Source organism: Agaricus bisporus, assembly GCF_000300575.1.
Source record: "Agaricus bisporus var. bisporus H97 unplaced genomic scaffold AGABI2scaffold_1, whole genome shotgun sequence".
NCBI classification, from domain to species: Eukaryota; Fungi; Basidiomycota; class Agaricomycetes; order Agaricales; family Agaricaceae; genus Agaricus; species Agaricus bisporus.
The window spans coordinates 1,291,618-1,316,254 of record NW_006267344.1 but is presented as its reverse complement, the minus strand read 5'-3'; the positions used below and the strand labels follow the sequence as shown (position 1 = coordinate 1,316,254).

Sequence of the window (24,637 nt, the reverse complement as noted above, 5' to 3'; positions counted from 1 at the left end):
TGATTCCAAAAAGCAGCTACGCGCTTCAGTCACCCTCCTTGTGGCAAAGGCCACCAATGGCTTAGGTCAAGGATGGCATAAAAAGCAATGGGCTGCAACTCGTGAGGCTTCTTCTAATTTGGGAGAGCGGTTGAATCAGCCTCTTCAGGCTCCGGACGTGTTGTACGAACCAAATCCCAATATGACGGACGATGCAGCTTCATTTTCCGATGTATTCCGACTTCGACGACCCAACGCTCATCAATCATTCCCTTCATGTTCTCCGCCACCGTCACCTTTGGACTTCTCGGTCCCATCGAACGTCTTTCCACCATCCTTGCTCTTACCGACACAAATGCGTCTCGCTCAAATAGCAGAAATGATACACGTGGCTTCACTTCTCCATGATCATATATCATCATCTACTGCAGCCGATACTGCATCACAGGATGGACTCAGCAGTAAACTTGCTATCCTGGGCGGAGATTTTCTTCTCGGCCGCGCTAGCACGGCATTATCTCAGCTCGGAGAAAGTGAGGTGGTCGAACTTATCGCGAGCGTAATTTCGAATCAAGTAGAAGGCGAAATCTTGCGAATGGACGAGGTGCAAACCCCTAAATCCGGCCTTATGAGGGGTCCATCTTCTCTGGAAGAGGCTTGGGATATATATCTCAAACAGTCGTATTTTAAAACCGCCTGCCTCGTAGCGAAGAGTGCAAGGGGTGCTGTTGTTCTCGGTGGTTCTCACAATGGAGAGATCTGGAAAGATGTCGCCTATGCGTATGGTCGAAATATCGGTATTGCCCATAAGGTCAGTTTCATTCAAAACTCACGGTCACACAGCTGGACCCAACCAAGCTTTTCATAGCTGTCTGAGGATGCTTGCGCCTTTGAAGCAGGTCTTTCCGATGTTCGGCGAGGTACAGCGACTGCTCCTGTACTCTTTGCGTGTGAAGAACACCCAGAGTTGCTACCTTATATCCGAAGGAAATGTATAGAAAATGGGGACCTTGAGAATGTGAGTGTCGCGTCTGAAATGTCTTGCTTATTAATTGACCTGGGTTTGAAGACTCTTGAATATGTATACAAATCATCAGGCATTGAACGCACACGAGCTCTTGCTCGTGTTTATGCACACAAAGCTCGTGATACGTTGCATTTCTTGCCAGAAAGCGATGCAAAGCTTGGTTTGAGTGCCCTGGCGATGGCCGTGGTCGATTAGACATAATATGCGGCGTCTTCAGGGCTACCCGAGCAGACCGCGAAATAGAACCCCTTCACCCTGTTTTTTGAAGGTTCGCGTACAAATTGGACTCGTGTCATAATGACATTACCCGAGACATATCGGCTGTTCACTCATTCATTCGAACACACCTTGCCTGGGATCAGCATAGAATCTATTATATATTTGGCTTTACTTCATGCCTTGCTGAGTCTCTACTGTTTTGTACCTGCGCCGACGCCTTTAATAAATACAATAGAAGTTCGACACGATTACGAAAATAATCCAGGTTACAGTAACTCAACAGTAACTCGGTCCACATTCTGAATTATGATTCTCCATTGAATAAATTGTTACCTCAGTGTTACCCATTCAGGACTTAATTTAAGCCGTAAGCAATGCACGCGATCACCGTCGCGCTGCATTCATCAACTTCTATAGGTCCCAAATTATCTCAACGAAGTTGACAAGATCTATTCAAATTGGGCAGTATAGAATATCGTGTGGGGTGTAAACAGAATGAATGGCCGTAGAGGGTATATGCACATAAGATGCCTTCGAGGTAAGGGGTGTTGATTCGTCGAATGACGCGGCTTTCTCAACTATTTTGCCAGCCACTAGGTGCTGATATTTCGAATATGGTTGAAGGTGGAGAGTTGTTGTCCACCTATCTTCGTCGGACATGTCGCTGAACGGTTCAAAGCCCAGTACATCCAGGAGATTGTGTTACGAATAACGGGAGCCGGTGATTGCTGGGCACGGTCGCATGATGGTCTGCCTACCCTCAGCAGATGCTGGACGTATATTTGGAGCCGAGGAACAAGAGCGACTAGTCTGGCGCATGGTCGAGATTTCGGAAGACTTTTCCCAGCATCGTGAATGCCGCTGTTTAGTTTTGCTCGGACGGGGCGCTAATATCCGCCGTCAAAGTTTGGTCATCCACGGTGGCTAATTCATTTGGGCCAGTCCATTATAATAGCAGCAAGACACGCGTTTCCATCCGCTCACAGGTCTCACCTACCCCCGTCTTTTCCCAGCAAGCGCCACTGCGTAGACGAGAAATCACAATGGACGACGATCGGAACAGCGATTGTGAATCCCGATCTTCAGCCCCCGTCTTTAGCACTTGCGAGCAGTCAGCAACGACAGCCACCTCAGTGTCTGACAATGAGAACGATACGGCTTCTATGCGCTCCAACTCTCCCGCGCCATCAGTAATGTCGATGAGTAGCGCCCTCAGACAGGCGCTATATAAACAAGAATTCGGACGTAACCTCAACAACTATTCGAATGTGTATCAGTTACCCGCTGATGAAGAGGAATTGGATCGTTTGGGTGAGTTTGTGCACCGTATATTTGTCATTTTCTAATTTTGTCCATTTCATCTTATCCAGAGCGACAATATGATATGTTGAATTCCCTCTTTGGTTACAAATATCCGCCTCCGATGCGGAAGATCCTGGAAGAAGACAACTCCAAGGTTCAAAATGCCGTGCTAGATCTGGGTTCTGGTGCGGGGAACTGGTATTTGCTAGCCGTTTCGTCGTCATCCTCCAGAGAGCTTACATCCATAAGGATAATCGATGTTGCTAGGGATTTTCCACACTGCGAAGCAGTAGCCGTGGACTTAACACCGATGAAGGTCATGTATGACCTGACCCGTTTAAGGCCTGAAACCATAGAAGAGTCTAAACGAATACCGTCGAACCTCAGGTGAGTAAAGAATTGTCCTGCTCGTGTCCAGATTGGAACAACTTTTAACAGGAGCGAAGTGGACGATATCAATCTCGGATTAGAGCATTTCACTGGTCAATTCAATGTTGTCCACACTCGTCTCATAGCGATGGGAGTAAGTATGGTTCCGTGTCTTGCAACTCACTGAGATATTGATTTTCCTCCAAGGTTCAAGATTATTACAGACTCATTGATCAAATTTCCGATGTTCTTCGACCAGGTGGACTAATCGACCTCGCCGAGGTCGACTTTGTAACCTACGATAGGAATCATCAACTCATTTCTGTGACCGACCCAACTCCTGATGCTGTCACCTGGGGCAAACCTTACTGGTCGCATTGGCTGCGTGCAGTATCGAATGTCGCGAGAGATCGACTCGGAGGGGACGTGACAGCTGCAAGGCACTTATACAGATGGGTTAGCAAACATCAAGCTTATGAGGATGTAACCTATCATGAGTTCTGGCTACCAATCATTCCTGGAAATTATGATCGCCCTCCGGAGGAGGCGGAGTTTCTGAAAGAACATCGCATGGCATTGGAATACGACGTACTCGTATGTTGATGTCATCAAACTAGAGTCATTGGCATAGTTGACCAGGTTCTAGAGTTTCCTAAAAGCGGGGAGGCCAATGTTGCTCCGCGCTGGTTATTCCGAACAGTTCCTGCTGGGCATTGAACGCCATGTATTTGAAGAATTGCGAGAAGCGGAAGAGCCTCAATATGCGCGAATAGAAACCGTCTACGCTAGGAAGAAACACGTGGTTCTACCGGTGGTGACTGCTTTGGCGAGTTAGGCGTTTCCGACCCGGTATGCGAGTTTCTTCAGCCTTGATGGGTCCGTGTTTGTGATGTTACAGCACTGCAGATTGATCTTCGCTACTATACTTATGCTTTTTTTGCTGGTCTGCTTAACTATGTTGTATACCAGGTACCCAGGTCCCAGGCTGATTCCATTCTATACTTTAAGTTATCTTATTGCCTTTCCTTCGCTTGTTAGTTTGCGCAGTATATTTGATTGCAGTCTACTTGTAGTGAATCGCTGGGCACCAATTGAATTGAATTTTTGAATGCGAGTCAAGGCTCGGTTACACGTTCAGTCACGTGAGCGTCCATCAGTGACGCTGAGTCGCTGACACCTTACCCTCATCCCCGGCACTTCACTCTGCACTCCTGGTCTTGCCGTCTCATTCCCCCGCCTCACGGCCATGTTGAAGGCTCTTGTATATGCCTATGTTCTCGGTGGACTCACCTTCATTCCACTTTGTCTCCTATCATTCTTTCTCATTGCTGTCTACACTTCCGTGCCTGTGGGAGACATAGACCCCGCCAAAAAGAGACGTGGGGAGCTTGAGCAAAAGGCTTCGGGAGTTGACGGAGCTGAGGGGTCGGAAGAGCCGGACGATACATCCTCTTTTCGTGAAACCAATGATGTACCCAAGACCAAGAAAGGATGGCTAACGATGCGTCATTCATTTGAAGAGTCCCCGGGAGATGGAGGATACGTCAATCTCGTTCGAGCTTTTCTTGATTCGCGCTCCAAAGATCCGAAGAAATCACGCCCGAAAGATATGTGGTATGTCGTCCTAAAGGGCAAAGTTCTGTATCTCTACGAGGACGAGGACATGACGGAAATTAACACCGTAATCGAACTCGGGAGTCACGACGTTGTTGTATATCCGGAAGGACAAATGGACGGCGAGATGTTTGCAAAACGTAATGCAATTTGTTTGAAAGCCAAAGACACATCGATCGGCGAAGACGTACCGAATGCTGTGAACGAGGAGAGCTCGGGAGACGACCTCCTTGATTTTGTCTCCGAAATCTCCCATAACAATGTTGGGCACCGAGAAAAGCAGAAAGTCAAGTTGACTGAGAGTGAGAAGGGACAAGGGGTGGTGGACAATGAGGAGCCGAGCACTTCAAATTCGTGGTTCATCTTTGTTCGGTCAAATATTGAAATGGAAGATTGGTATCTCGCGTTACTTCATGCATCAGAATTTCCTGCACAGACGCCCACACTTTCTCCTTTGCAAGCCGTTTTTCGAACTGTGGACATGGATCGCCTTATCTCGACACTCGATGAACAACCTGACGTCATTCCCATGCGGTGGCTTAATGCCCTGGTTGGACGCCTATTTTTCAGTTACTACCGTACTCGTACACTGGAGTCCATTATCATTGGCCGTCTGATGAAGAAATTGTCGAAAGTGAAACGTCCAGCATTCCTGGCAGATGTTGTGGTGACGGAGGTCTGCGTTGGCGACAAGCCGCCAATGTTTAGCAAACCAATGCTTAAAGAGCTCTCGAAAGAAGGGGATGCGTCGGTGGAAATCCATCTGCAGTACAAGGGCGAAATTCGTATCACCATCGAAGCAACGGCAATCATCAATCTTGGCCAATTTAAATCGTATAACGTGAAACTTGTACTTGCAGCAGTAGTGAAGGAGTTGGAAGGCAACGTATTGATCAAAGTCAAACGGCCGCCCAGCAATCGCATCTGGTATGCTTTTACGCAGAGTCCAAAGATGGTTCTTCAGGTCGAACCCATCGTGAGCGACCGCCAAATCAAGTGGGGCATGATATTGAGTACAATAGAATCAAAACTCAGAGAAATTGTGGGTAATGTTCTTTGTGGATGTCCGTGCGAAGTTGATTCATTCACATTGCAGATACAAGAATCTGTAGTTATGCCCAATATGGACGACATTGCTTATTTCGAAAGTTCCCCATACAAATTTCGCGGAGGTATTTGGTCGGATGCGCGAAGGTCTCGTTCGCCAGTTGTAGTACCTGGTGACTCGCAGACCACGGTTCCCCTCCCTTCAGCCACTGCATCAGAGCCCGCGCTCGCTGCGAATGTATCACCTGTCGGTACTCAGGTGGATGGCGTTGCTCGACATGAAAATGATGAATCTATCTCTAATCTAGTGGGCCCCACCGGATCAGGCAAGGGTGCGCTAGTAAAAGAGCAACCTGAGCTAAGTAAGTATCCATCCCTTGGGTTTCTTCTTTGATTCTGATCATATGTCCAGCTGCTTTCCAAAAGCGTTCTCAATCTGAACCCCTCTCGATCGATGAACAACGGGGACGGTCGCTCAAAGTCCATCCCGTGTCACAAACTTCCACCGGCGACTCCCTGCCGGACATTAATGAACCCCTCGATGATTCTCTGGATGCCTTCACACTTGGTCCCCACCCATCCCAGTCCCGCAAATCATCAGCCCATTCTGTGAGAAGTCATAGAAGTGCGAAATCGACAGAAACAGCACCTGAAACCCCTACGAGACCACGAAAACCTTCAGACGCGTCTCACGAACCATCGTCTAACTCAAGCCCATCGTCTTTCTTATCTACATTGAGGTCCAAAGCCGGTGACAGACAGGCTACTGCTAGAGAGACGATGCGTAAGTGGGGTGTCAACTGGAGCAATCTAAAAAAGGATTTCAGCTCTGAAGAAAATGGTGATCTAACCTCGAAATCACGAGGAAAGGTAGAGGTCACTGGCAAGCGCTCCAATTATGATGAAGTCCGTGCTGCTGTTTCGGACCGTCGAGAGCGGGAACGAAGCTCTCGAACAGATGAAGATGGCGGGTCGAGTCGATCTATATCTCCTGCTCCTGTGGCGGATATTCCATGCAAGGAGTCAGTCGAGAGTGCAAGTATGGCCTCCGGATTAATTTCCCACACGTCCAGCAAAGTCTTTGTTGCTCCCTTTCTTACTTCTAGAAAATCGCTGCCATCACTGGTGAAAACAGATATCGATGTTGCTAGCGATGTATCAGAGGACGACACTCGACCCATTCCAATTCAAGCCCAGCCTCAAGCCAAGACCATGACAATCCCTGGCATCCATGCAAGCCACAGAGGTGAAGTGATGTCAATGGGTTATGTTGCACCATCTCCCAGTATCGTTCACGATGCGGCCAAGTCAAGAAACCCTGCCATGCAAAGTGTCTACCGTCTTTGGAAGAATCCTGCCAATAATGGACATGAAAATGATGTCCTGCCGTCCGTTAAGCAAACGGAGACGTTGTCCGGTGTGCCAGAAGCTCTTGTCACTCAAGTGGAATTGGTGCAGGCGGTTGAAGCAATGCCGTCGCCGCCGCCGCCACTCCCGCCGCGGCCCGGTTCCGATCTTTTCCGCGCTGACGATCGGGATCAACCGACAACGGATCTGACAGAAGCAGGAAGCAAAGGAGCTGTGTCAGACGAAGGCAAAGTTTTGCTGTCAGAAGAAGTGGTGTTCAATTCCCGATCCATGCCAACATCTACCACAACCACACCGCCCCCACTCCCTCCTCGTCATATTTCATCCAGTGCTTGATCATGACCATGCTATTTTTGACTCCTGTTTATCTTTTCACATCTTGTACATTATCAATCTTGCATTCAATTTTTATCGATATCAGGCTTTTCACATAATAATAATATCAATTCAATTCACGGACAACGTATTAGTGTTCGATGCAATTTGGGCTCACTCATAGATGACGGGGTGCTCATGAATATCATAATGGGTAACCACAGCATGTCGTGGTTTCAAAGCAACAAGCCCCCTAATTACCGGTAATTGCCTCGGACAGCAACATCTTAGACATTGCTGTCCAACACTTCAACTTCCGACATAAACCCCTTGGCAGCCTCACAAAATCTCCTTGTGTACCCAGGTCTTCGTCCTTGCACTTGGCGGACAGATTGCGCCTGCAGCCTCTAGCATATGTCCACGGACGCCCAATCAAACGTTGACTCCTTCGGGCCAGCATCCACTCACCCTTTGGTTATCTCGCCAAACCTCGATGCCCTGCTCGAGCATGAGGAGCGAATCAGATCGGAGAGTCTATCGAGTCATCAAATGCTGTTACAAGCTGTTGGCCCAGTCCTACATCTGGGAGGAGCGAACCATCCAGTCGGGTTACCACCACCTCCGCGAGGTCAGAAACGACCCATATCCCCTTGGCCACCCAGGTTCGAATCAGACAAGCCGATCAGCCCTACATCCATCCCTACCAATTCTTCACGGATGACGACAACTGACGGAGAAGAGCCGAGAATCAAATCGGTCACGACGGAGGGAACTTCAAGCTCATCGAGGACAAACCCATACATCAACCCAGCACCGACGTTGAAAGAGCTTGGACGTGGGAGGGAGTTGGATACAGTAAAGGCAGCGGAGGCGGGAGGAAAGAAAAGATCGGCAGGCAGAAGAGAAGGCCAAGTTAGCAAGATTGGCGAGTGTGATAAAGCATCTGGGACGGCACTGCGACCATCCGGTCCGGATAATATTTTGCCGCAACAGCCGCATGGAACGCATACAAGAGCTGTATCATTGCTCGGTGAGAAACGACCGAACAGGTGGAGAAACATAGTCGATATATTTGCAGACGATGTGTCAAGCGAGACGGTTCGAGTACAGAGCGTTGAAAGCCTTTCCTCACCTCGAGGTAAAGCAAAATATGAAGCAGAATTCTCCAAATCTCGGCGTGGAACAGGTGAGTTCCGCCCGAACGCATAGAAATTGTAGTAGCCAATTGAGAATGGACCTCGATCTCTAGGAACAATGGTCAATGTCATGGTCAATGATGATATAGTGCTGGACATTCGGAGGCACTCAAACGACTTTATCGATATTACCAACGACGAGTGCCCGCGGCGACCCTTGGATTGCCACGTGTCGACGCATCGGGCCTCGAGTAGTTTAGCCACAAACTCAACCATCGACTCTTACACCCAAATCCTTTCCGTACCTGATCCTTGCAGGCATTCCTTTATTGAGTTCTTTTCTCCAACAACTTCCGACTTCCCCACTTCATCTGACATGCTTCTCTTCAACAACGACACGTTTGCTGACTCATCTTCACGGCCATCTAAATCATCTAATCCCAAGAACATGTTTTCAATCCCGACGTTCAAGCCTTCGTCACAAAATAAATTGTCCCGAGATAATTCGCGTCATTCGGGTTCGGGCTACGGCCGCGAGGGCCCTCCTCCCACGACGAATACTCTAGACATGAACGAGCGCACGGACTTAGTGAGAAAGTCGCGCAAGTTGACTCGCATGTTTGGCGAAACTCCGGGAGGAGAAATGCTGTCAACGCAAGAGGTTTCTCCTTTGGCTATTAATAAATGTCGCAAAATTTATTCGAACGAGGAATCTCCCTTATGTATTGTTCCTCCGTCTCCGGGTTCAAGCCATTCTCCTGCTATACCTCGTCGACGACACTCCATACCTGTTATACCGGACGAGTTATCAGAGTCAATCTATCAGTCCCTTTTACAGTCCGCTGTATATAGCAGGGCAAACCTTGACATATCTAGCGACCAGTCAAGTGACAAATTTGGTTACGGATCTCAAACATCATTCATTGATCTATCAGACGAAGAAGGCATTGATGAAGAAGCAATATCCCCAATCACACTTGCACCTAATTTTACAGAGATATGCTCACGCCGCCCATCGTCTCCCTCGCAGCTATCTTTATATGAGGCGATGACCCCAGATCAGCGGGCCGAGGAAGAAAGACGGCGCAAGCGAGAGAAGCTTGCCAAACTCCACCGCTTTTTGGGGTCCCGGGTACCCACAGACCTCGTGCTTGGGGTTGGATATTTGGAGTCCTCTTTACCTCCCATCCAACTGTCCATGCCAGCTGAAGAACCAGAAAATCGTACGCAATGGCTTCGCCGCAGACGCAGTAGCTCCGCTGCGGTTTTGCCATCATGGTCGGATGACGTGGATAGGATGAAGGAGGAGCTGAATGACACTGAAAAAGCCATCAACGTTCGTAGAGCACAGAAGATGGAAAAGGTGCTTGTGTTGTGCTTCTCAGTTCATTATATTCATTTCTGACAGTTTCCAGGTGTTTGGCGTTCCCCCTCCTCAGACATTATATCATACCCGCCATTCGCCGTCGCCTTCGGTACCGCCAGAACTCTATTTGAGGAAGTCGAAATCTCCACCAAAACCATCATTCGGTGGATTCATTCCTCCCGGGGAGGTCCCATCTCCTACGTATCAGCAGCGCAATCCAAACCGCTCCTCTTACATAAAGCACAAGTCCAAGAGGAATGGCCGATTTAGCGCCGCCGAGTCGACCAGAAGGTTATTGTCTGGAGGATCATCAGACTGTTATTCTTGTGAGGAAACTCCTCTCAATCAACCAAGCTATTCGCAGGTGTATAATCACTACCAAGACTCTCTCAAGTCTCTCAGTGATATTCTCGATCGAGTTAGTCTTGTACCTGGCCATGGCACACCCCTGACTGATGTGATGAATTAACAGGACGACAAAGAATCACTGGCTGAATTGCACCAGTATATCAATGATATGGATGCTGGTGCTAATAGTTCATCAAATCGGGAACTGCAGCCGCCAATCAAAGATCGGCGCCTCTCAAACGCCTCATCGGTTAAATCAGAGCGCAGACGTTCTCTCCCCGCTCGCACCTCCATGACGTCTGTTATTTCTGAGTTTAGCTTAAGTAGTTCGAAACCGGACGTTTCGGATTTCCAAGTTCGCCGCAGACGTGCGGCAAAGTTGACCCAGTTCTTTGGCGTAAATTATCGAGAACTCATTAATGACGTGCTCGAAAGCCTGGAGACTGGACTTGAACTTGAACGAAAGCGAGGAACTCTGCGAGCAGAGGAAGTGGAGGTGAGTTATAGCCCGAACCAAAGAGTTGGATTGCTCACGCCTGCTTTAGGACCTACTTGAACGACTTCACAAAATCAGGACGGACCGCAAGGGATTTTTCTGATCATCTCATCAGACATCTAAGTTAGTGACTGAATCTCGCATGATACATGCTGCATTTCGGACATCGCCCACGTAAACGGAGCAGTTTGTATAACTATAGATCGATTAATACTATTGGAAGTTCGTACTATAATACCACTAGTTCGCCGGAACACGAACTGCACCAGAAGATGTGCGATTCATCCATAAACTGGGGAAGATGGTGTCCCTTCTGTTGTTGATGGGAATATTCGGGTTGTGAGGTCTCTGATTCAACTGGAGAAAGTGGCTGCAACACTAGCCCTGGATTTGCTGCAATTTCGCTATCGATGCGAGCCTTCAACATACTCAGGCTGACTTTACGTTTGTGCCGCGTCTCCGGTGATAACCCCTGATCTAACAGGGACCGGGAGAGGAGTGCTGGCCTCTGAGAGGAAAACGATGAGCGACCAAGATCGGAATGTGCTTGTATCCGGCTAGCAGGTCGGGAAAAGTTGGTGGGCGAAAATGAACGCCGTCCCAGTCTTGAGCTGGGTCGTACTTGCGCAAGCCGAGATTCAAGCGCATGTACTTGTTTTTGTAAATTATGTGACCGGGCTTCGGCTTCGAAAACGGAGTTTTCAAGAGCCCGGATTTGAGATTGAGAAGCCGAAAGATCAAGTGCATGCTGCTGCCTCAACGAGTTTAACATTTCGGTACTCCACGATGGCTGGACATCGTTCTGCAACGATGGTGACCGAATTTGCCGTAGCTGTTCTAATTCACTTGTCGCTGATGTGAGTTCTGAGCGCAAGGATTCCATTTCGTTTTGAGCCTGTTCAAGGTTACCTTCCTCTTCTTGCTAGGGTAAGACATTAGCAGTTTCTAAGTTTGCGGTATTTCAGAGACACACCTGAGCCATTCTCTGCTCATCTAACTCCTTTTGAAGCCTATTGATTTCGTTCATCTGAGACTGTGTGGTATCGGTCAGATATTCGACCTCCTGTTTCCGGCTTTGGTTATCCTGTTGAAGTGACTGGCGATCCAATTCTAGAGTGCCCATGCTACCCAGGGCTTCGTCAAGCTCTCTTTGAAGTTCCGCGAACTCTTTATCTCTATCTGATGAAGACGAGGCGGCGAGCGTTTGCTCCTGTTCTAAACTCGAGAGTTTCTTCCGCATTTCTTCTCGAATTTTCTCAACTTCCTGCTTCGACTCCTCCAATGCGGTCTCCAAAGTCACAATAGCAACATCTCTTTCATGGAGAACGTGGGTCGCATGTGCCAGTTTATCGGACAACTGGACTTTGTCTTCAGTAAGCTCAACCACTTTGGGCCGGAGTTCGTCTAAGGAGCGCATCAGGTTAGTGCCTTCATTTTGTAGCCTGTGCTGTACTTTCTCAGAGTCATCTAGACGTCTCTGCGCAACCCTAAGGTCACCCTGAAGTGTCTGCACTTGTCGCTTTTGGTCGTTAATCTCAGCCACCGCTTGAGCGAGCTGTCCATTGAGCCCAACGATCATAGCATCTTTGCTCTGATTTGATTGCTCAAGTGAAGCTTTTCCAGTCTCCAAATTAGCTCGTTCTTTCGTAACCGAGTTGAGCCGAGAGAGAATGGCCTCATACTCTTGCTGCAGATCAGAAAAACTGGATTGCAGATCGTCCTTCGACTTTGTGGACTCTGACAATCGAGATTCTAACACTTCTTTCTCGTTTTTAAGTTGGGAATGAGACTATATCGTTATCAGCAGATCTGTAAAAGAAACTGTGAACAAATGCTCACATGCTTGACCTTGGAAAGTTGGAACTCCAATTCATCTGCACGTTCCTGAGTATTCTTTAGTGATGTTTCCACGCGTTCCAGGCGATCGTCGTTCTGAACTTGTTCCTCCAGCTCTTTGAGACTTCGCTGATAACGTTCAGCATCCTTGCGCGCCTCGCTCGCTGACGCCGTGGCAGCATTTAGTTGACGCTCCTTTTTGCGAGTAAGCAATGAATATTTTATGAAAGAGTGCCACATGTACAAACTTGTTCTCTGAGCCTTTCGTTCATATCCTTTTCTTTCCGTGATAAGTCTTCTAGCCTTGAAGTAGTCATCTGGTATTGTTCCTGAAGCTTTTCAAGCTGCTCGACTACATCCGCATTTCTCTCTTGTTCCTGAGACAAGGATTCCTCCGCGTTCTCAGCTCCTGCGATGGATGAACATAAGTTTATAGCACGGTAATCATATGAACTCACTAGCCACCGCCTCATCTAATTTATGAAGTTCACTAGTAAGTGTAGCCTTCTCGGAAACAAGTAAGGAGATGGTTTCCTCGCGGTTCTTGAGGTTAGCAGAATTCTCCTGTTGTGATTCATCGAGGCGAGTTTCAAGCGTCGCATACTGAGCCCGCTCTTGTTCTAAAGTTTCCTCAAGCTTCCTGACTTTAGCTTGCGCAGTTTGGACCTCTAGGAATTATGTTTCATGATGAAAGCGACGATAATCATCTGAAGCATACATGCCTTTTTCCAATGAAACTATAGCTTGAGTTTTCTCTTGGAAGGATGTCACTTCCGAACGCAGAAAATCAATTTCCTTCAATAATTCAAGCTCTTTGAGAGATGGACCTGAAGCCGGTACATTAGGTGGCAAAACTACAGCCGAGGCCGGCGGAGGTGGTGACTTGGTCGAAGACGGAACGAAGGGTATTGCGTCACGCCTATGTGGCGAAGGCGCCCTCGGTAGTGAGGAGAGCCAAGACGAATCCACTTTATCCCTTGTACCAAACCTATAACGACGCGTTAGTAGTGCAGCTCGTTAGCTTATGGTAGGTGCAGAGTCGGAGAGATACATACACATCATCGATGGGATTGCGCTTTATCTCTTCCGCTATTGGCTCCGCAAGCGTGGGGGTTGAAGTCCTTGAAGGTTGGGAACCAACATCAGAGAGGGGTCCAGCAGACTCTACTGCTTTCCTTTGCTGTCTTTTCTTAAGCTTTAACGCATTACTGGTCAGTTCTGTGCAAGGACCTCATGCAACTTCACATACGATAGCTTTCGCTCTGGCGGCCTTCGCAGCTCTATCATCTTCCGACATGTTGGTTTAGCCTTTATTGACGGCAAATATGTCCAGTTTAAAGAATTAGTAGCGTCAAGTATACCTGTATACCGAGCGTTACACAGTTACACTACCTATGAATTTTAGGTTAGGGTTAGCAGGCGTTGTAGGCGTGGCATAACGCTTCTGACGGGCTACAATGGCTGATGCAATGAAACAAATGGATCCCAAGTTAAAAACCAGTATATACACAAGCCAGAACAATGTTAGGAAGGAGAGGTATGAGTAGCAAGGGGAATAATTCAGACAGGGGTTCCAAAGGAAATGGATTACGACGAAAACTCAGTGAAGGTAACAACGGCTGTCTAGACCAACAAGAGTCCAAGACCTGCAAGTGCAGCGAGCAATAGATTTAAAACATAAAATGACACAGGCTGCCATCGTTGTTCAGCGACAGCAAGAGAAGCAAATGAAAGCAACGAAGAAGTTATAAACGGAAAGGGGTATCATGGATTTGCTTACGCCCACACCTGGCGAGAGTCATCAGTACCAAGCATAAACGTAAGGAACAGAGGTGCTTCACCCTTAAAGTACTATCCCAACTTCCTGTACAAAGGGCCATACCATCGGCACTAACTCCCAGGCAGCTGACACGATTTTCATGACCAGTCAAGACTCCCACACGTTCACCTTTCAACGTATCCCAGACATTGCAGGTCCAATCGTCATATCCACCGAAGAGGATGCGGCCAGAGATTGAGAACGCGACGGAGGTGATGCCACAGAGGATATTATCATGTGTAAAAGTATTCAATTCCCGGTCGGCACGAATATCAAAGAGACGGCAGGAAGCATCATCCGAGCCAGTAGCGAAGGCATCACCGTTGGGGAAAAACCTATGGACGACAGAGATCAGCAGGTTCGAAAATAGAAATCATGAACGTAACGCATACGAAACGGCGTTGATGTCGGATTCATGGCCAGTAAAGGTTTGTGTAGCTCGACCGGTACGAATATCCCATAGTTTGGCAGTGGCATCACACGCCCCTGAGATGAAAACATTATTGTTGCTAGGTGCGAGTGATAAACTTAAGGGACAAATAAAGATCAGAAAGTTTTACACAGAAAAAAAAGCCAAACCAACCTCATGACGTCGCCAGTATGGTCGCTGAATTCAATCACTCGCACACCAGCCTCAATGTCCCATAGCATGCAAGTCATATCCCCAGAGCTGGTGACGATCTGACGGTCATTGATGAAACGACAGCAACTGAGGTAGCCAGAATGAGCGCTCAGCTCGCGAGCACCTCTGGCGTTGGTGCCACCATCCTTGTTGTTTAGGCTATAAATTGAACAGATATTGTCGAGACCACCACAAGCAACATAGTTTCCCGAAGGTGAGTAAGCGCATGTCATGACCCAACTTGAGCGCAAAGGGATGGCGTGGACCTTGTTGGTAGTATACGCATCCCAGACTATCAGCTTGCCGTCTTGGGAGGCAGAGACGAGATGTCGACGGTCGGCAGCCCAATGCATGGCATAAATCTTGGCAAGATGACCGCGGAGAGCGCGGCGAGGGCGCATGACAATGCGAGGTAAGGGGTCGACTTCTGCGGCCATTGCACGCACTACAAAAGGCACAACACATGAGAGGGGGGTGCACTACAGGAAAAAAATAAAAAGGCGCACAGCTGGTATCGGCTGATGTTTCTTTTTTGGCACGAATTTTCTCTTTGAGGCTTTCAGCTTCGCGCCTGGCAGCAGCTATCCTCTCCTGGATGTCATTTGCTGCGGCTGATGCAGACTGTTGCTGCGACATTTTGAAGCGCTGGAGGGATACGAGGAGGGGAGGGATGACGGGTAAGGGTGGGAAAAACGAGTTCGAGGAACAGGACTCACGTGAGGAATGGGTGGAGGTGAGACAAGATCAGATGGAAGAGAGCGTCGTTGAAATTGATTAAGTATCCCGTTCCCCACGTCCTCCTGTCTCTGTTCCTTTTTTACCCCAGGCCCATTGATGTCGCCAGGCAGTCTGCAGTAAAACCTCTGTCGAGAGACACCCTTGACAGCCATCAGCAGCTCGGATGCATCTAGTATCTGCAGATTCTAATTGCCGCGGTGATCAAGCCAGGCAGAAGTACCTTTAGTCCCGCAACGCCCCTGTGACCTCAGGCGCATGCATAGATAGACCATGATTCCCGTGTGTCGTTCGACTGGCGCACCACCCAACTGTCGTCATATTGCCTCGGGTGATTGGTGATTGGTTGATATCACCTTGGAAATACGGCTGAAATACGTGCCCTCCTGGGGCCCTGGCCCCTCCAGGAGTTCCGGCATGTGATCAGGGCAGCCACGTTGCATAGGCGTGTTTCGACAAAGCTAGACAATTTGATGCACCATTTGCCTTCCACTCCGAATATTGATTGGTTGAAATTGGATTGGAAGATTCGCGGCCCACTCGTGCAGACCTCACACATTTAATTCATTATGCCCAAGCATTCTTTTACGGATAGACTCTGCATCACGAACCGAGCTTTAAATTGAACACTCGTACATTTGACTTGAAGCCGATCCGTCGAGCATGACGGACGCGGCGACGCCTTACGAATCACGCCAGTCCTTCACGACCCCTACAATGTGAAACTGAGTTTTTCACGTCTTTGCAAACCACTCGCTGCGATTGAGCCTCAATCTACCGTCATGACTCACGCGCCGCTTCTGGTCGGAGCCTGAGGTGATCAGATATTCATGGCATCAGCATGCATTGCAAAATCCACATGGGCTGTTTGACCGTACCGTGAAAAGTATACATCCGCCTTTGGGCCTGGCTAGTGAACGATTACAGAAATGGAAAAGATCTCTAAAATCGTTGAATCTTCCCGTCTTCGACAGATCAATCTCCACACCATCGTATCCGCGTTGAGAGAGAGCCGATTCATGCTGTCAACATGTCCTCTTAGGGGCGCCGCGGCAAGAAATTATCGCGTCCCACTCATCTGTGATATAGTAACCCAACCTTATGGCTCCACGCTGGCTTCTGTAAATAATATGGATCGAGTGCCCTTCTCCGTACCAGCAGCCTCTTCTTTCATGCTTATAACGCACGGCTGATTTCTTATCGATAGGTATTAAGGGCGCAGCTGCCAGCTAGTTTCTGAGATCGCACCGCCGATGAGAGAGCTTCAATGGATAAAACTTGAAGAGTTGTCTTGGGGGTTGTCTAACAACCTCGACACTAAGACAGCACCCAGGTATGCCAGAATGTGAGCAGAGTATTGACATGCTTCAATGACGTAGGCTGACCCAAGTTATCAGCGGGCCAGTCTGCCCTGAATAACTGTAAGCTACATTTTCAGCGCGCCCATTCTTCCTTGACCAGGGGTAGATCTCCAGAAACGAGGGCGTCTGAGCGACCTTAGCTGGATAGACATTCAAGAAGGTCTTAAACATACGCCACAATGGACCAGTATCTGCAAAAGTATGTACCATCTCATCCAACTTTTTTTGCTTGACTGAGAGCTTTGATATGTTAGTTCAGGACGTGGAGCGTGCCACTGGGACAGGTACAAAGAAGAACATAGCCCGAGATATGGCCGCAGACGCAGTGTTGGTGCTACTTAGGGAGGAAGAAGACACAACTTGATATGGTGGATGCCACCCGAAATCAGCGGCTGTTTCTATAACAAGATTTTTCTGTTTCTTTCCATGTAGGTCTAATATGACATGGCAGTGCTGGACAATTTGGTCCCTGCAGATGAACATTTTCAGGAAACGGAAACAGGGCATTTCCACCACCGGGCAATTCGTGTTCGGTCCTGTTTTATCTATTTATCCGCGCCAATACGACAGGTCTGCACAGAACTGTTGAGGTTTGATTTCACCGGACTCAAGATCTCAAAATCACGGTTCACATTCCGGCTTTCTGACTTTTTTCAACCGTCCTCTTCGGATATCATATCTACAATCTGGGCATTGGCTCAAGCTAATTTTATTTCAACCATAGGATTTTGCTCATGGAAACTCACGGCTAATTTACCGTTGGGACTCCGCGAACCGAGCGCGTTAAACCAAATACACAGTATTACCAAGGCTTGTTCATACCTTTTGCGTCGCGGTTCATCTCAAAGATTATGTCGCATCTAGGCTCGACATGAATCCTTTTAGCTGGATCCAACCCCATGTATCTTTCTCCTTTTTTTCTACCACTTAAGCTGCGTTTGCCGATAACCTTGCCTTTGCGACTCAGATGGAGACTAGCCAAGTTGAAATTATCTAGAAAAGAGGAAGTACTATACCTTTTTTATCCCTTTCAGGACGGCACGCGGTCCTTCGAATAAAACCCGAGGTGGTCATCAAGTAATTCCCATTTTTCTCCACTCGATCGTTCTGTTGCCTCAAAATTTGGACAGAAAGGCCGCTCGCTTTCACTAAGGGTTGACCTGGGAACCGGTACAGATAAGTTCCACTGTTGACAGTTCACTCAACGCCATTGGATTGATATTCATAGAGAAATGACCGGTGGAAAAACCGAGATCAAGGAATGACACCTGAGCATGGAAACATGGGAGATAAGAGTACTAGGTCCACTTTCGCTCGCCGGAGGATACAAATAGGAAGACTATGCAAGGTAGAGCAATCCGCTCCAGCTTATCCACCTCAACAACTATCTTGCATTCCACACCTGTAGTCATTGTCATGGCTTTTTGTGGGTCTCTTCTCATCAACAATGGACTCTTGTTTAGCTGATACGACAATCCCAAACATTAATCTTTATAGCCTATGTTACGGCCCTTCATAACCGTAAGTTGAGACCGCTCAATAAATTATTTGCTGATTCAAAATACTTTTTCCAGGTCTCGTTAGAAGCGGAGAACAAAGCTACATTTCCTACGAGGAATATAGTGAAGGCCCTGCACATACCACCACTTGGACCGCTAGTTGTAAATGTGAGTATCGACCAAGCAATTGGGATTTTTATTTCGCAGGCCGGAAAGGCTTAAATAAACAGTCAGAGATGAGGTCAAAGGAGTGGGAAAGGGGCCGACCAAAATCCAAGCTAGAGAGGGGGCGGCCAAGCAGGCTCTGGAGGTAGAAATGTTACCAATATCGCTCGCCCAGTGAAGTCACTGACTCCTTTCCATAACGGTAGAAAATGGGTTTCCAAATTTAAAGTACGAGCTATTGAGTGTAAAAGGTTTCAATCTTTCCTTCTATTCTTTTTCGTTATTCCTACCTGAGTGCCATGGTCTTTATATCGCTGGTGCCGCTGAGTTTGATTTGTTAATGGATTTCAAATTTTTAATCTCCGACATATCATAATAGTAGACACTGTTGATGTTCATATCAAACCAATGGGACTTCAACGAAAAGCGTTCCCTTTCTTAGTTGCAGCTATCACAGGTATGAGGGATACTCTACAGTCTGAACTGTTATTTCACTGGGTTCAGGAGTAATTTCGGGCGTGTACATCTTCTCTCCTTTCGTCAAACCCGAGGGTTTAGAGTATGTTGCATCTTTCTGGTTGAAGCCTTGTACTCATAAGTGACTTCAGAAAGGTTCAACTACAGACTAGTGATGGAACCCAAAAGGAGGCGTTGAAGAGTGGTAATGCTAGCACGCAGACAGTACCCAAGAGTTGATCAGCCGCACGGCGTATGCGATGAAATATCAACCTCGGGGCATTTTCCTTTTAATGTTTTTTTTCTTATTTGGAACGCTAATTACGTGTAATTAGTACCGACTGTTTCTAATTTCGGCGCTCCCAGATCTGTCAATTGAATTAGCCTCCAATCGGATCGCTTCCCTGGCAACCTCACCTGGAGGACCGTTTCACCAAGGAAAATCATCTCCTTCCGCGTCTCCTCCACAATCAAGTCCTGTATCAGAAACCACTTTTCGTTGTCGCCGCCACCACGGGCCGCTCTCAAGTGAACCTTCCAAATTGTGTTCTCTTTATCTCTTGTGGTGCCAGCGACTGATTCATGAGTCACATTCGCGATCAGATCGTAAAGTGTAGAGCCACCATCCGGAGGAATATCCACATCTGAAAGTCTCATCAGAATTCGAGAAAGTCTATCGGAGATAATATATGAGCGTACACTCTCCGAAATCTAGACCTCGTAAGGGGAAATTGACAATGGTGGGATTCTTTTCTTCAACGAATATATTTTTGGTAAAACGCTTGAAGTGCAGGATGATATACGGCGGTAGTTTGTGGCATTTATAGCGCCTGAGTTGGCCAGCTGATTCCTAAAGAACTAGTCGGTAGAAGTCATAAACTGCTATACAGAAGAGTTACCTGAGTGGTTTTTCCATCATATTTTGACAAAATGGAATGTATCCCGACCTGGGGGATGATGTTTTTCTCGTGGCTGTCTTGAAACAAAGGAGGGGGAGGTAGATCGACTGCAAGAAACAAAAATGGCGATGAAGTTGATTTGATGTCTGTTAAAGGTTGTTGGAGCAATTTACCCTATTTCGTCCTCAGGTACGCACCTCGATCTATGTCAAAGCGTGGTTTTTCGTTTTCTCCCGAGTCGGGACGGACAAGGACTTGTTGTGTCTCGACCCTTAGTTCACCCTGGAAAGTAGAGAAGATGATGCCTGTCATATGATACTCAGCAACCATGTAAATGGGTACAGATATGAAGCTGAGCTTGGTTTCTCACTCGAATTGCGCTTCTTGGAACCTCCAAGATCTTTGTGAAGTCGGTTTAGCAGCCAACCAAGGAACTCGACTGGGTCTCCTTGTTGCTCTAATCGGAATTTACCACCACTGGCACGGTTGACTTCTTGCAGAAACTCGTGCGGACTGACTTGACTTTTGAACAGACGAGGATTCCAAATCTTCTTAGCCAATGCGGCAAAACGCTTAATAAGTTCCGTCTCTTTGTTCCGGAAGTCTGAGAGTAGGAGATAGTCACGCAACGGAGGCACATGCAGAAGGGCATGGATGACCACATTCATATGGTCATTTCTCTTAATGTTATTGAGGCCAATATACCCGGAGAGGTAGGGCTGATGTTGAAGATCGTAAGAAAGTTTCTCTAGATGCATGGGGGATGATAGATTGGATATCGAGTTTGGGGTGAAGTTGGGAGCAAGCACAAAAGCTATATCTTCTAAAGATGGGTCTGCGACAGGATAGCCGTCTGGAAGGACATAAACCTGAAAATGATGTAAGTAGCAGCATATACAGAGAGCAACGGATCGACTTTTGTGGTATGTAGGTTAATAAAGACATGATGGTCCTCATGTATTGAGTGTGCGTAAGCGTAGGATTTTTTGCCTCTTCCTTGAAAGTATTTTCCACAAACGAGGCAGCCGTAGATATTAATATTTGAAAGAGAAACGGAGCAGACTTTCTCGAAGTCAAAATCAAGAACAGCTCTGTTAATCTAGAGCCACGTAAGCATGCTAGCTGCTGCTTCTAGGAATGATTATGCTTACCGTGTCGAGGTATAAGTCAGAGGCTTTGATTCCTTGGGTTTGCCTGACGGGTTCTTCATCGTCGTCATCTTGCTCATCATCTTCACGAATTCTGGGCTTCTTCAGCGGACGCTCTGAATGGAGTGGGTCATCATTTGAATGAGTAGAGTCGAGTTTTCGCGTTTGTTCTGTCATTGGACGTGCGGCGATGATGCTCGCCCAACTTTCAAGAGTGTACGCTTTGTCAGCAGATCACGCATCGATGGCTGAGGCATCTAAATTTAACTTTAACCACCATAACTTACTCGACGATGCACCGAGCAGCGCATCTCACCCGACGCGCCGTCACAGGCAGAGCTCCTGCTTTCAGTTCTCTGTCCCGCCCTGGGCCAACCCAGCCAAATACACGGCTTGACGTTGACTTGGACATTTTACTTCGCAATGTCGACACAGCACTTCGCGGCGCCCCAAGAGGGCAGAGAAAAACACCGCAAGAGCTCGAAGTAGTCTCCTCACACCCTAGCGAAGCAGAACATGCAGATGTAGACCACGACGGTGAGGGCGATGAATTACCTCGCAAATCACCTGCGGCAATGTTTGGTAGCCAGCAGCTAGGTCAAGTTGTTCTACCACTCGAGTTACAGGACGCAATACAACGTCTCATTGCTGGTGAGTATGCATTCCCGTCACTTCAAACGTCAGGCATCACACACCCGAACAGAGTCCAATAAAAGCCAACTTCATAGTGACGCGAAACGTCTTTTCCAAAAAGATACAGACGACGACGAAAACTGGGAATCGCACTACGATGGGACGTACCGCACAAGGCTACAGGGTGTCAAACACGCAAAACGTGATGGTACTGCTTTTGCGTCTGTAGCATTGCCTGCGCATTATCCTGCTATCTTCGCCGTTTTTGATCACGTCAAGAGACGTTTGGGTCCATCGTGGAGTGTTGAACAAGTTATAGATTGGGGAGCTGGGACAGGAAGCGGTCTTTGGTTAGTCAAAGGTCGTCTGCCATCTCTCTTGAAAGCTGATTTGTAGTCAGGGCATCTTTATATTCTTTCCAGTCTCCTTCAGGCGTCCAGAATCCAATGGACAATCTTCGAATTGCCGACGCCACCGTCAAATCTTACATCGCTATTGAGAAGCGGAATGGATTAAGTGAAATTGGACGTCGCCTGCTTCACGGTATGTTTCACTTTGTCTCAAGAGAGGAGAGATTTATTAGCTCTCAGGTATTCAACCTGAACACTTGTCAATAAACTGGCAAAAGGGCTGGTCCTCGGAAGAGAATATGAATCCTCTTCATGCAGGAAACAGTGTCGCTTTGTCAGCATTTCTTCTTACCACCCTTCCCGACAATTTGTCAAGAAAGAACCTTGTGCAAGAGATTTGGGAAAGCGGAGCGAATACCATAGTGCGTACAGTCCATGATTATAGAATTCTGAATAAATAACAATGGCATACTATAAGGTTCTCATCGACCACAATAGCAAGCAAGGCTTTGAAGCCATCGCAGGTGCACGAGAATTTCTTCTCGAATTGGGACGTAAGGATCTTCTGCATGACGGTGCGCCATCGCATTTGGCTGGTTCACATGTTGTTGCTCCTGTAAGTGAGACCTCATAATTATATACACTGATGCTCCTGTTAATTGTTACTTATAGTGTCCTCATGACGGTGCATGCCCGTTGTATTTCCCGGGTTTCATAAAGTTGGTGTGCGGATACTCCCAACGCATTCAGATACCTGAGTTCGTCCGGAGAACGAAGCATTCGAACATTGGGCATGACGACACGGGTTACTCGTACGTTGTTATTCAGCGGGGTCCCAGGCCACGTCCCACTGTGCTGGGTTTGGGGAGAGTAGGAGCTGTAGGAAAGCGGGCGTTAGAGAAAGAGGCCCTGGCATCTTCCATAGGGGAGCTCCAAGTCCACAGTGAGAATGCATCAGACGTCAACTCACATTCTGGAGAGGCTGAAAATACTACACTTACCACGCAATCGCTCCCTGAAGCGGGAAACAACGCGGAGGACGTCGATGAAGCGATCAGACTAGAAGCATATCAATGGCCTCGACTGGTGTTTCCACCTCTGAAAAGAAGCGGACACATTATCCTTGATGGGTGCACCGCTGAAGGCAAGCCAAGACACGAAATTCGAACATAAAATTCTAACCTGATGTCCACTTCCTCTTCAACAGGTAAAATAATGAGGATGACGATTCCGAAATCACAGGGCAAGCAGGCGTTTTATGACGCGCGTAAATCGAGCTGGGGAGATATATTCCCTCATCCGCCCAAAAATAAGCCGCAAGAACGTCACCATGTAATTAAGCCTGGGTCAATAAATGTTGCCGGTTCTGACATTGGGAAACGTCAATCGGTCGGCAAGCAGGAAAAGACGACATACGAGGGTATTGCCAAATCTCTACGTGAGGCACGGAAATCAAAAAGAGTCGAGAAGCCATTAATGGATGAAGATGAAGTATAATTGTCGGATAACTATTAATCTATAATCTATATAGCCTTTCTACGGTCGTGACTAGAAATCTGATATACGAATTCCAGGACCTTGAGTTGAGCTCAGCATAACCTTGCTGATAGTTGTCACTGAAAAGCTTGTCAGAAATTCCTTTCATTGATTATTCTAGTGGATAAATACCAGGTCGAGGTCCGGAACCTTTCATTCTTCTAGCCTCGGCGTCTCTTGTATTCCCGGTAACCTTCTTAACAGACGCAAGAAAATGGCGAATATTTTGCACAACATCTTCAACAGGGAAATGTAGCTTTATAAAGTAAAAACTGAGAAATGTGATAACCGATGTTCGTGTTGGGTGCAAGCGTACCAGAGCAATGGGAGTTCGGATATTGCCAGCCTTATCCGCTCTCCATTCACTAGTCCCCTGGATACGCTGTAAATAACCGGCTATATCATCTGTGACTGTACCTCTCCTCTCGGATGGCATGAGACCGAGAGGACCTAATATTCGTCCTAATTTTGGTGTGATGGCTTTAATGAGGGCAGGTGTACACAGAATTGTTGTTGCCTGAACGCGGCCATTGACAATCTACAATGAGGCAATAAGTCCACGAGAACCTTTGACATGATAAACCACCACTCACTCCGTCGACCAATTCCGTTCCACCGATGATGTGTGCACCTGCCTTCCTGGCTTCCTCAGCTTGTCTCCCTTCAGCAAAAACGAGTATCTTTTCCTCGGATGAAGGTTTCGCTTCGCGAGGTAGGTTGACTCGTCCTTTGGGCACAGCAATACCGGACTTGATTTCTGTTTTGACGAATAATTCGTAAGTATTCCTCGGTGAGGCTACCTCGACTGCCTGCATCAACTCGTCAACTCGGCCTCTGGATGAGGAGGGGGAATTCATACCTGTAATACAGAAATGGCTTTCGCGAGCGTCATTTTCTCTGCCTTGGCATCTTCTGCAGCAGCAATAACCGCCTTTCGTCTGGCTTTTGCTGCTGCGGCTTTCTTCGAGGGGATACGGATGGTAGACTTCTTG

At 47.6% G+C, this 24,637-nt stretch overlaps 11 protein-coding genes across 11 annotated transcripts; 7 read left to right on the top strand and 4 right to left on the bottom strand.

Moving 5' to 3' along the window:
- Positions 1-316: 316 nt before the first annotated feature.
- AGABI2DRAFT_214023 (hypothetical protein) lies at positions 317-1,418 on the top strand. Its single transcript, XM_006454167.1, has 3 exons — positions 317-790; positions 848-997; positions 1,049-1,418. Exons 1-3 carry the CDS (start codon positions 335-337, stop codon positions 1,199-1,201), a joined length of 759 nt encoding a protein of 252 aa, XP_006454230.1. The 5' UTR covers positions 317-334; the 3' UTR covers positions 1,202-1,418.
- Positions 1,419-2,268: 850 nt separating this feature from the next.
- AGABI2DRAFT_61974 (hypothetical protein) lies at positions 2,269-3,731 on the top strand (the record flags this gene model as incomplete). Its single annotated transcript, XM_006454166.1, has 7 exons — positions 2,269-2,536; positions 2,596-2,725; positions 2,777-2,843; positions 2,889-2,914; positions 2,966-3,050; positions 3,104-3,490; positions 3,543-3,731. The coding sequence occupies 7 exons, from the start codon at positions 2,269-2,271 to the stop codon at positions 3,729-3,731; spliced, it is 1,152 nt and encodes a 383-aa protein (XP_006454229.1).
- A 411-nt stretch (positions 3,732-4,142) lies between these two features.
- Positions 4,143-7,394, top strand: AGABI2DRAFT_214020 (hypothetical protein; the record flags this gene model as incomplete). Its single annotated transcript, XM_006454165.1, has 3 exons — positions 4,143-5,552; positions 5,607-5,919; positions 5,970-7,394. The coding sequence occupies 3 exons, from the start codon at positions 4,143-4,145 to the stop codon at positions 7,259-7,261; spliced, it is 3,015 nt and encodes a 1,004-aa protein (XP_006454228.1). The 3' UTR covers positions 7,262-7,394.
- A 33-nt stretch (positions 7,395-7,427) lies between these two features.
- On the bottom strand, positions 7,428-7,805 carry AGABI2DRAFT_189504 (hypothetical protein). Its single transcript, XM_006454164.1, has 2 exons — positions 7,709-7,805; positions 7,428-7,647 (listed from the first exon to the last, which is right to left on the bottom strand). The coding sequence occupies exons 1-2, from the start codon at positions 7,748-7,750 to the stop codon at positions 7,528-7,530; spliced, it is 162 nt and encodes a 53-aa protein (XP_006454227.1). The 5' UTR covers positions 7,751-7,805; the 3' UTR covers positions 7,428-7,527.
- Positions 7,806-9,400: 1,595 nt separating this feature from the next.
- On the top strand, positions 9,401-11,508 carry AGABI2DRAFT_189503 (hypothetical protein). Its single transcript, XM_006454163.1, has 4 exons — positions 9,401-9,739; positions 9,792-10,160; positions 10,215-10,586; positions 10,636-11,508. Exons 1-4 carry the CDS (start codon positions 9,425-9,427, stop codon positions 10,687-10,689), a joined length of 1,110 nt encoding a protein of 369 aa, XP_006454226.1. The 5' UTR covers positions 9,401-9,424; the 3' UTR covers positions 10,690-11,508.
- Positions 11,509-13,924: 2,416 nt separating this feature from the next.
- AGABI2DRAFT_132917 (guanine nucleotide binding protein beta subunit 2) lies at positions 13,925-15,564 on the bottom strand. The gene is made up of 5 exons (XM_006454162.1): positions 15,370-15,564; positions 14,825-15,308; positions 14,634-14,768; positions 14,264-14,576; positions 13,925-14,210 (listed from the first exon to the last, which is right to left on the bottom strand). The coding sequence occupies exons 1-5, from the start codon at positions 15,497-15,499 to the stop codon at positions 14,199-14,201; spliced, it is 1,074 nt and encodes a 357-aa protein (XP_006454225.1). The 5' UTR covers positions 15,500-15,564; the 3' UTR covers positions 13,925-14,198.
- Positions 15,565-16,813: 1,249 nt separating this feature from the next.
- On the top strand, positions 16,814-17,436 carry AGABI2DRAFT_189500 (dsRNA binding protein). Its single transcript, XM_006454161.1, has 4 exons — positions 16,814-16,943; positions 16,996-17,019; positions 17,066-17,158; positions 17,214-17,436. Exons 1-4 carry the CDS (start codon positions 16,934-16,936, stop codon positions 17,321-17,323), a joined length of 237 nt encoding a protein of 78 aa, XP_006454224.1. The 5' UTR covers positions 16,814-16,933; the 3' UTR covers positions 17,324-17,436.
- An 864-nt stretch (positions 17,437-18,300) lies between these two features.
- Positions 18,301-18,909, top strand: AGABI2DRAFT_175869 (Drosha-like protein; the record flags this gene model as incomplete). Its single annotated transcript, XM_006454160.1, has 5 exons — positions 18,301-18,385; positions 18,457-18,480; positions 18,534-18,626; positions 18,689-18,768; positions 18,830-18,909. The coding sequence occupies 5 exons, from the start codon at positions 18,301-18,303 to the stop codon at positions 18,848-18,850; spliced, it is 303 nt and encodes a 100-aa protein (XP_006454223.1). The 3' UTR covers positions 18,851-18,909.
- A 404-nt stretch (positions 18,910-19,313) lies between these two features.
- On the bottom strand, positions 19,314-21,326 carry AGABI2DRAFT_189499 (spindle pole body protein). Its single transcript, XM_006454159.1, has 8 exons — positions 21,130-21,326; positions 20,895-21,077; positions 20,349-20,847; positions 20,176-20,283; positions 19,979-20,124; positions 19,779-19,929; positions 19,497-19,723; positions 19,314-19,447 (listed from the first exon to the last, which is right to left on the bottom strand). The coding sequence occupies exons 1-8, from the start codon at positions 21,301-21,303 to the stop codon at positions 19,427-19,429; spliced, it is 1,509 nt and encodes a 502-aa protein (XP_006454222.1). The 5' UTR covers positions 21,304-21,326; the 3' UTR covers positions 19,314-19,426.
- Positions 21,327-21,383: 57 nt separating this feature from the next.
- Positions 21,384-23,809, top strand: AGABI2DRAFT_182202 (hypothetical protein). Its single transcript, XM_006454158.1, has 8 exons — positions 21,384-21,777; positions 21,830-22,109; positions 22,160-22,302; positions 22,350-22,531; positions 22,588-22,725; positions 22,782-23,253; positions 23,317-23,726; positions 23,788-23,809. The coding sequence occupies exons 1-7, from the start codon at positions 21,420-21,422 to the stop codon at positions 23,604-23,606; spliced, it is 1,863 nt and encodes a 620-aa protein (XP_006454221.1). The 5' UTR covers positions 21,384-21,419; the 3' UTR covers positions 23,607-23,726; positions 23,788-23,809.
- A 125-nt stretch (positions 23,810-23,934) lies between these two features.
- On the bottom strand, positions 23,935-24,612 carry AGABI2DRAFT_54534 (hypothetical protein; the record flags this gene model as incomplete). Its single annotated transcript, XM_006454157.1, has 3 exons — positions 23,935-24,183; positions 24,239-24,454; positions 24,505-24,612. Coding segments are annotated over 3 exons (573 nt in total), but the record flags the coding sequence as incomplete, so codon positions are not given.
- Positions 24,613-24,637: the final 25 nt, after the last annotated feature.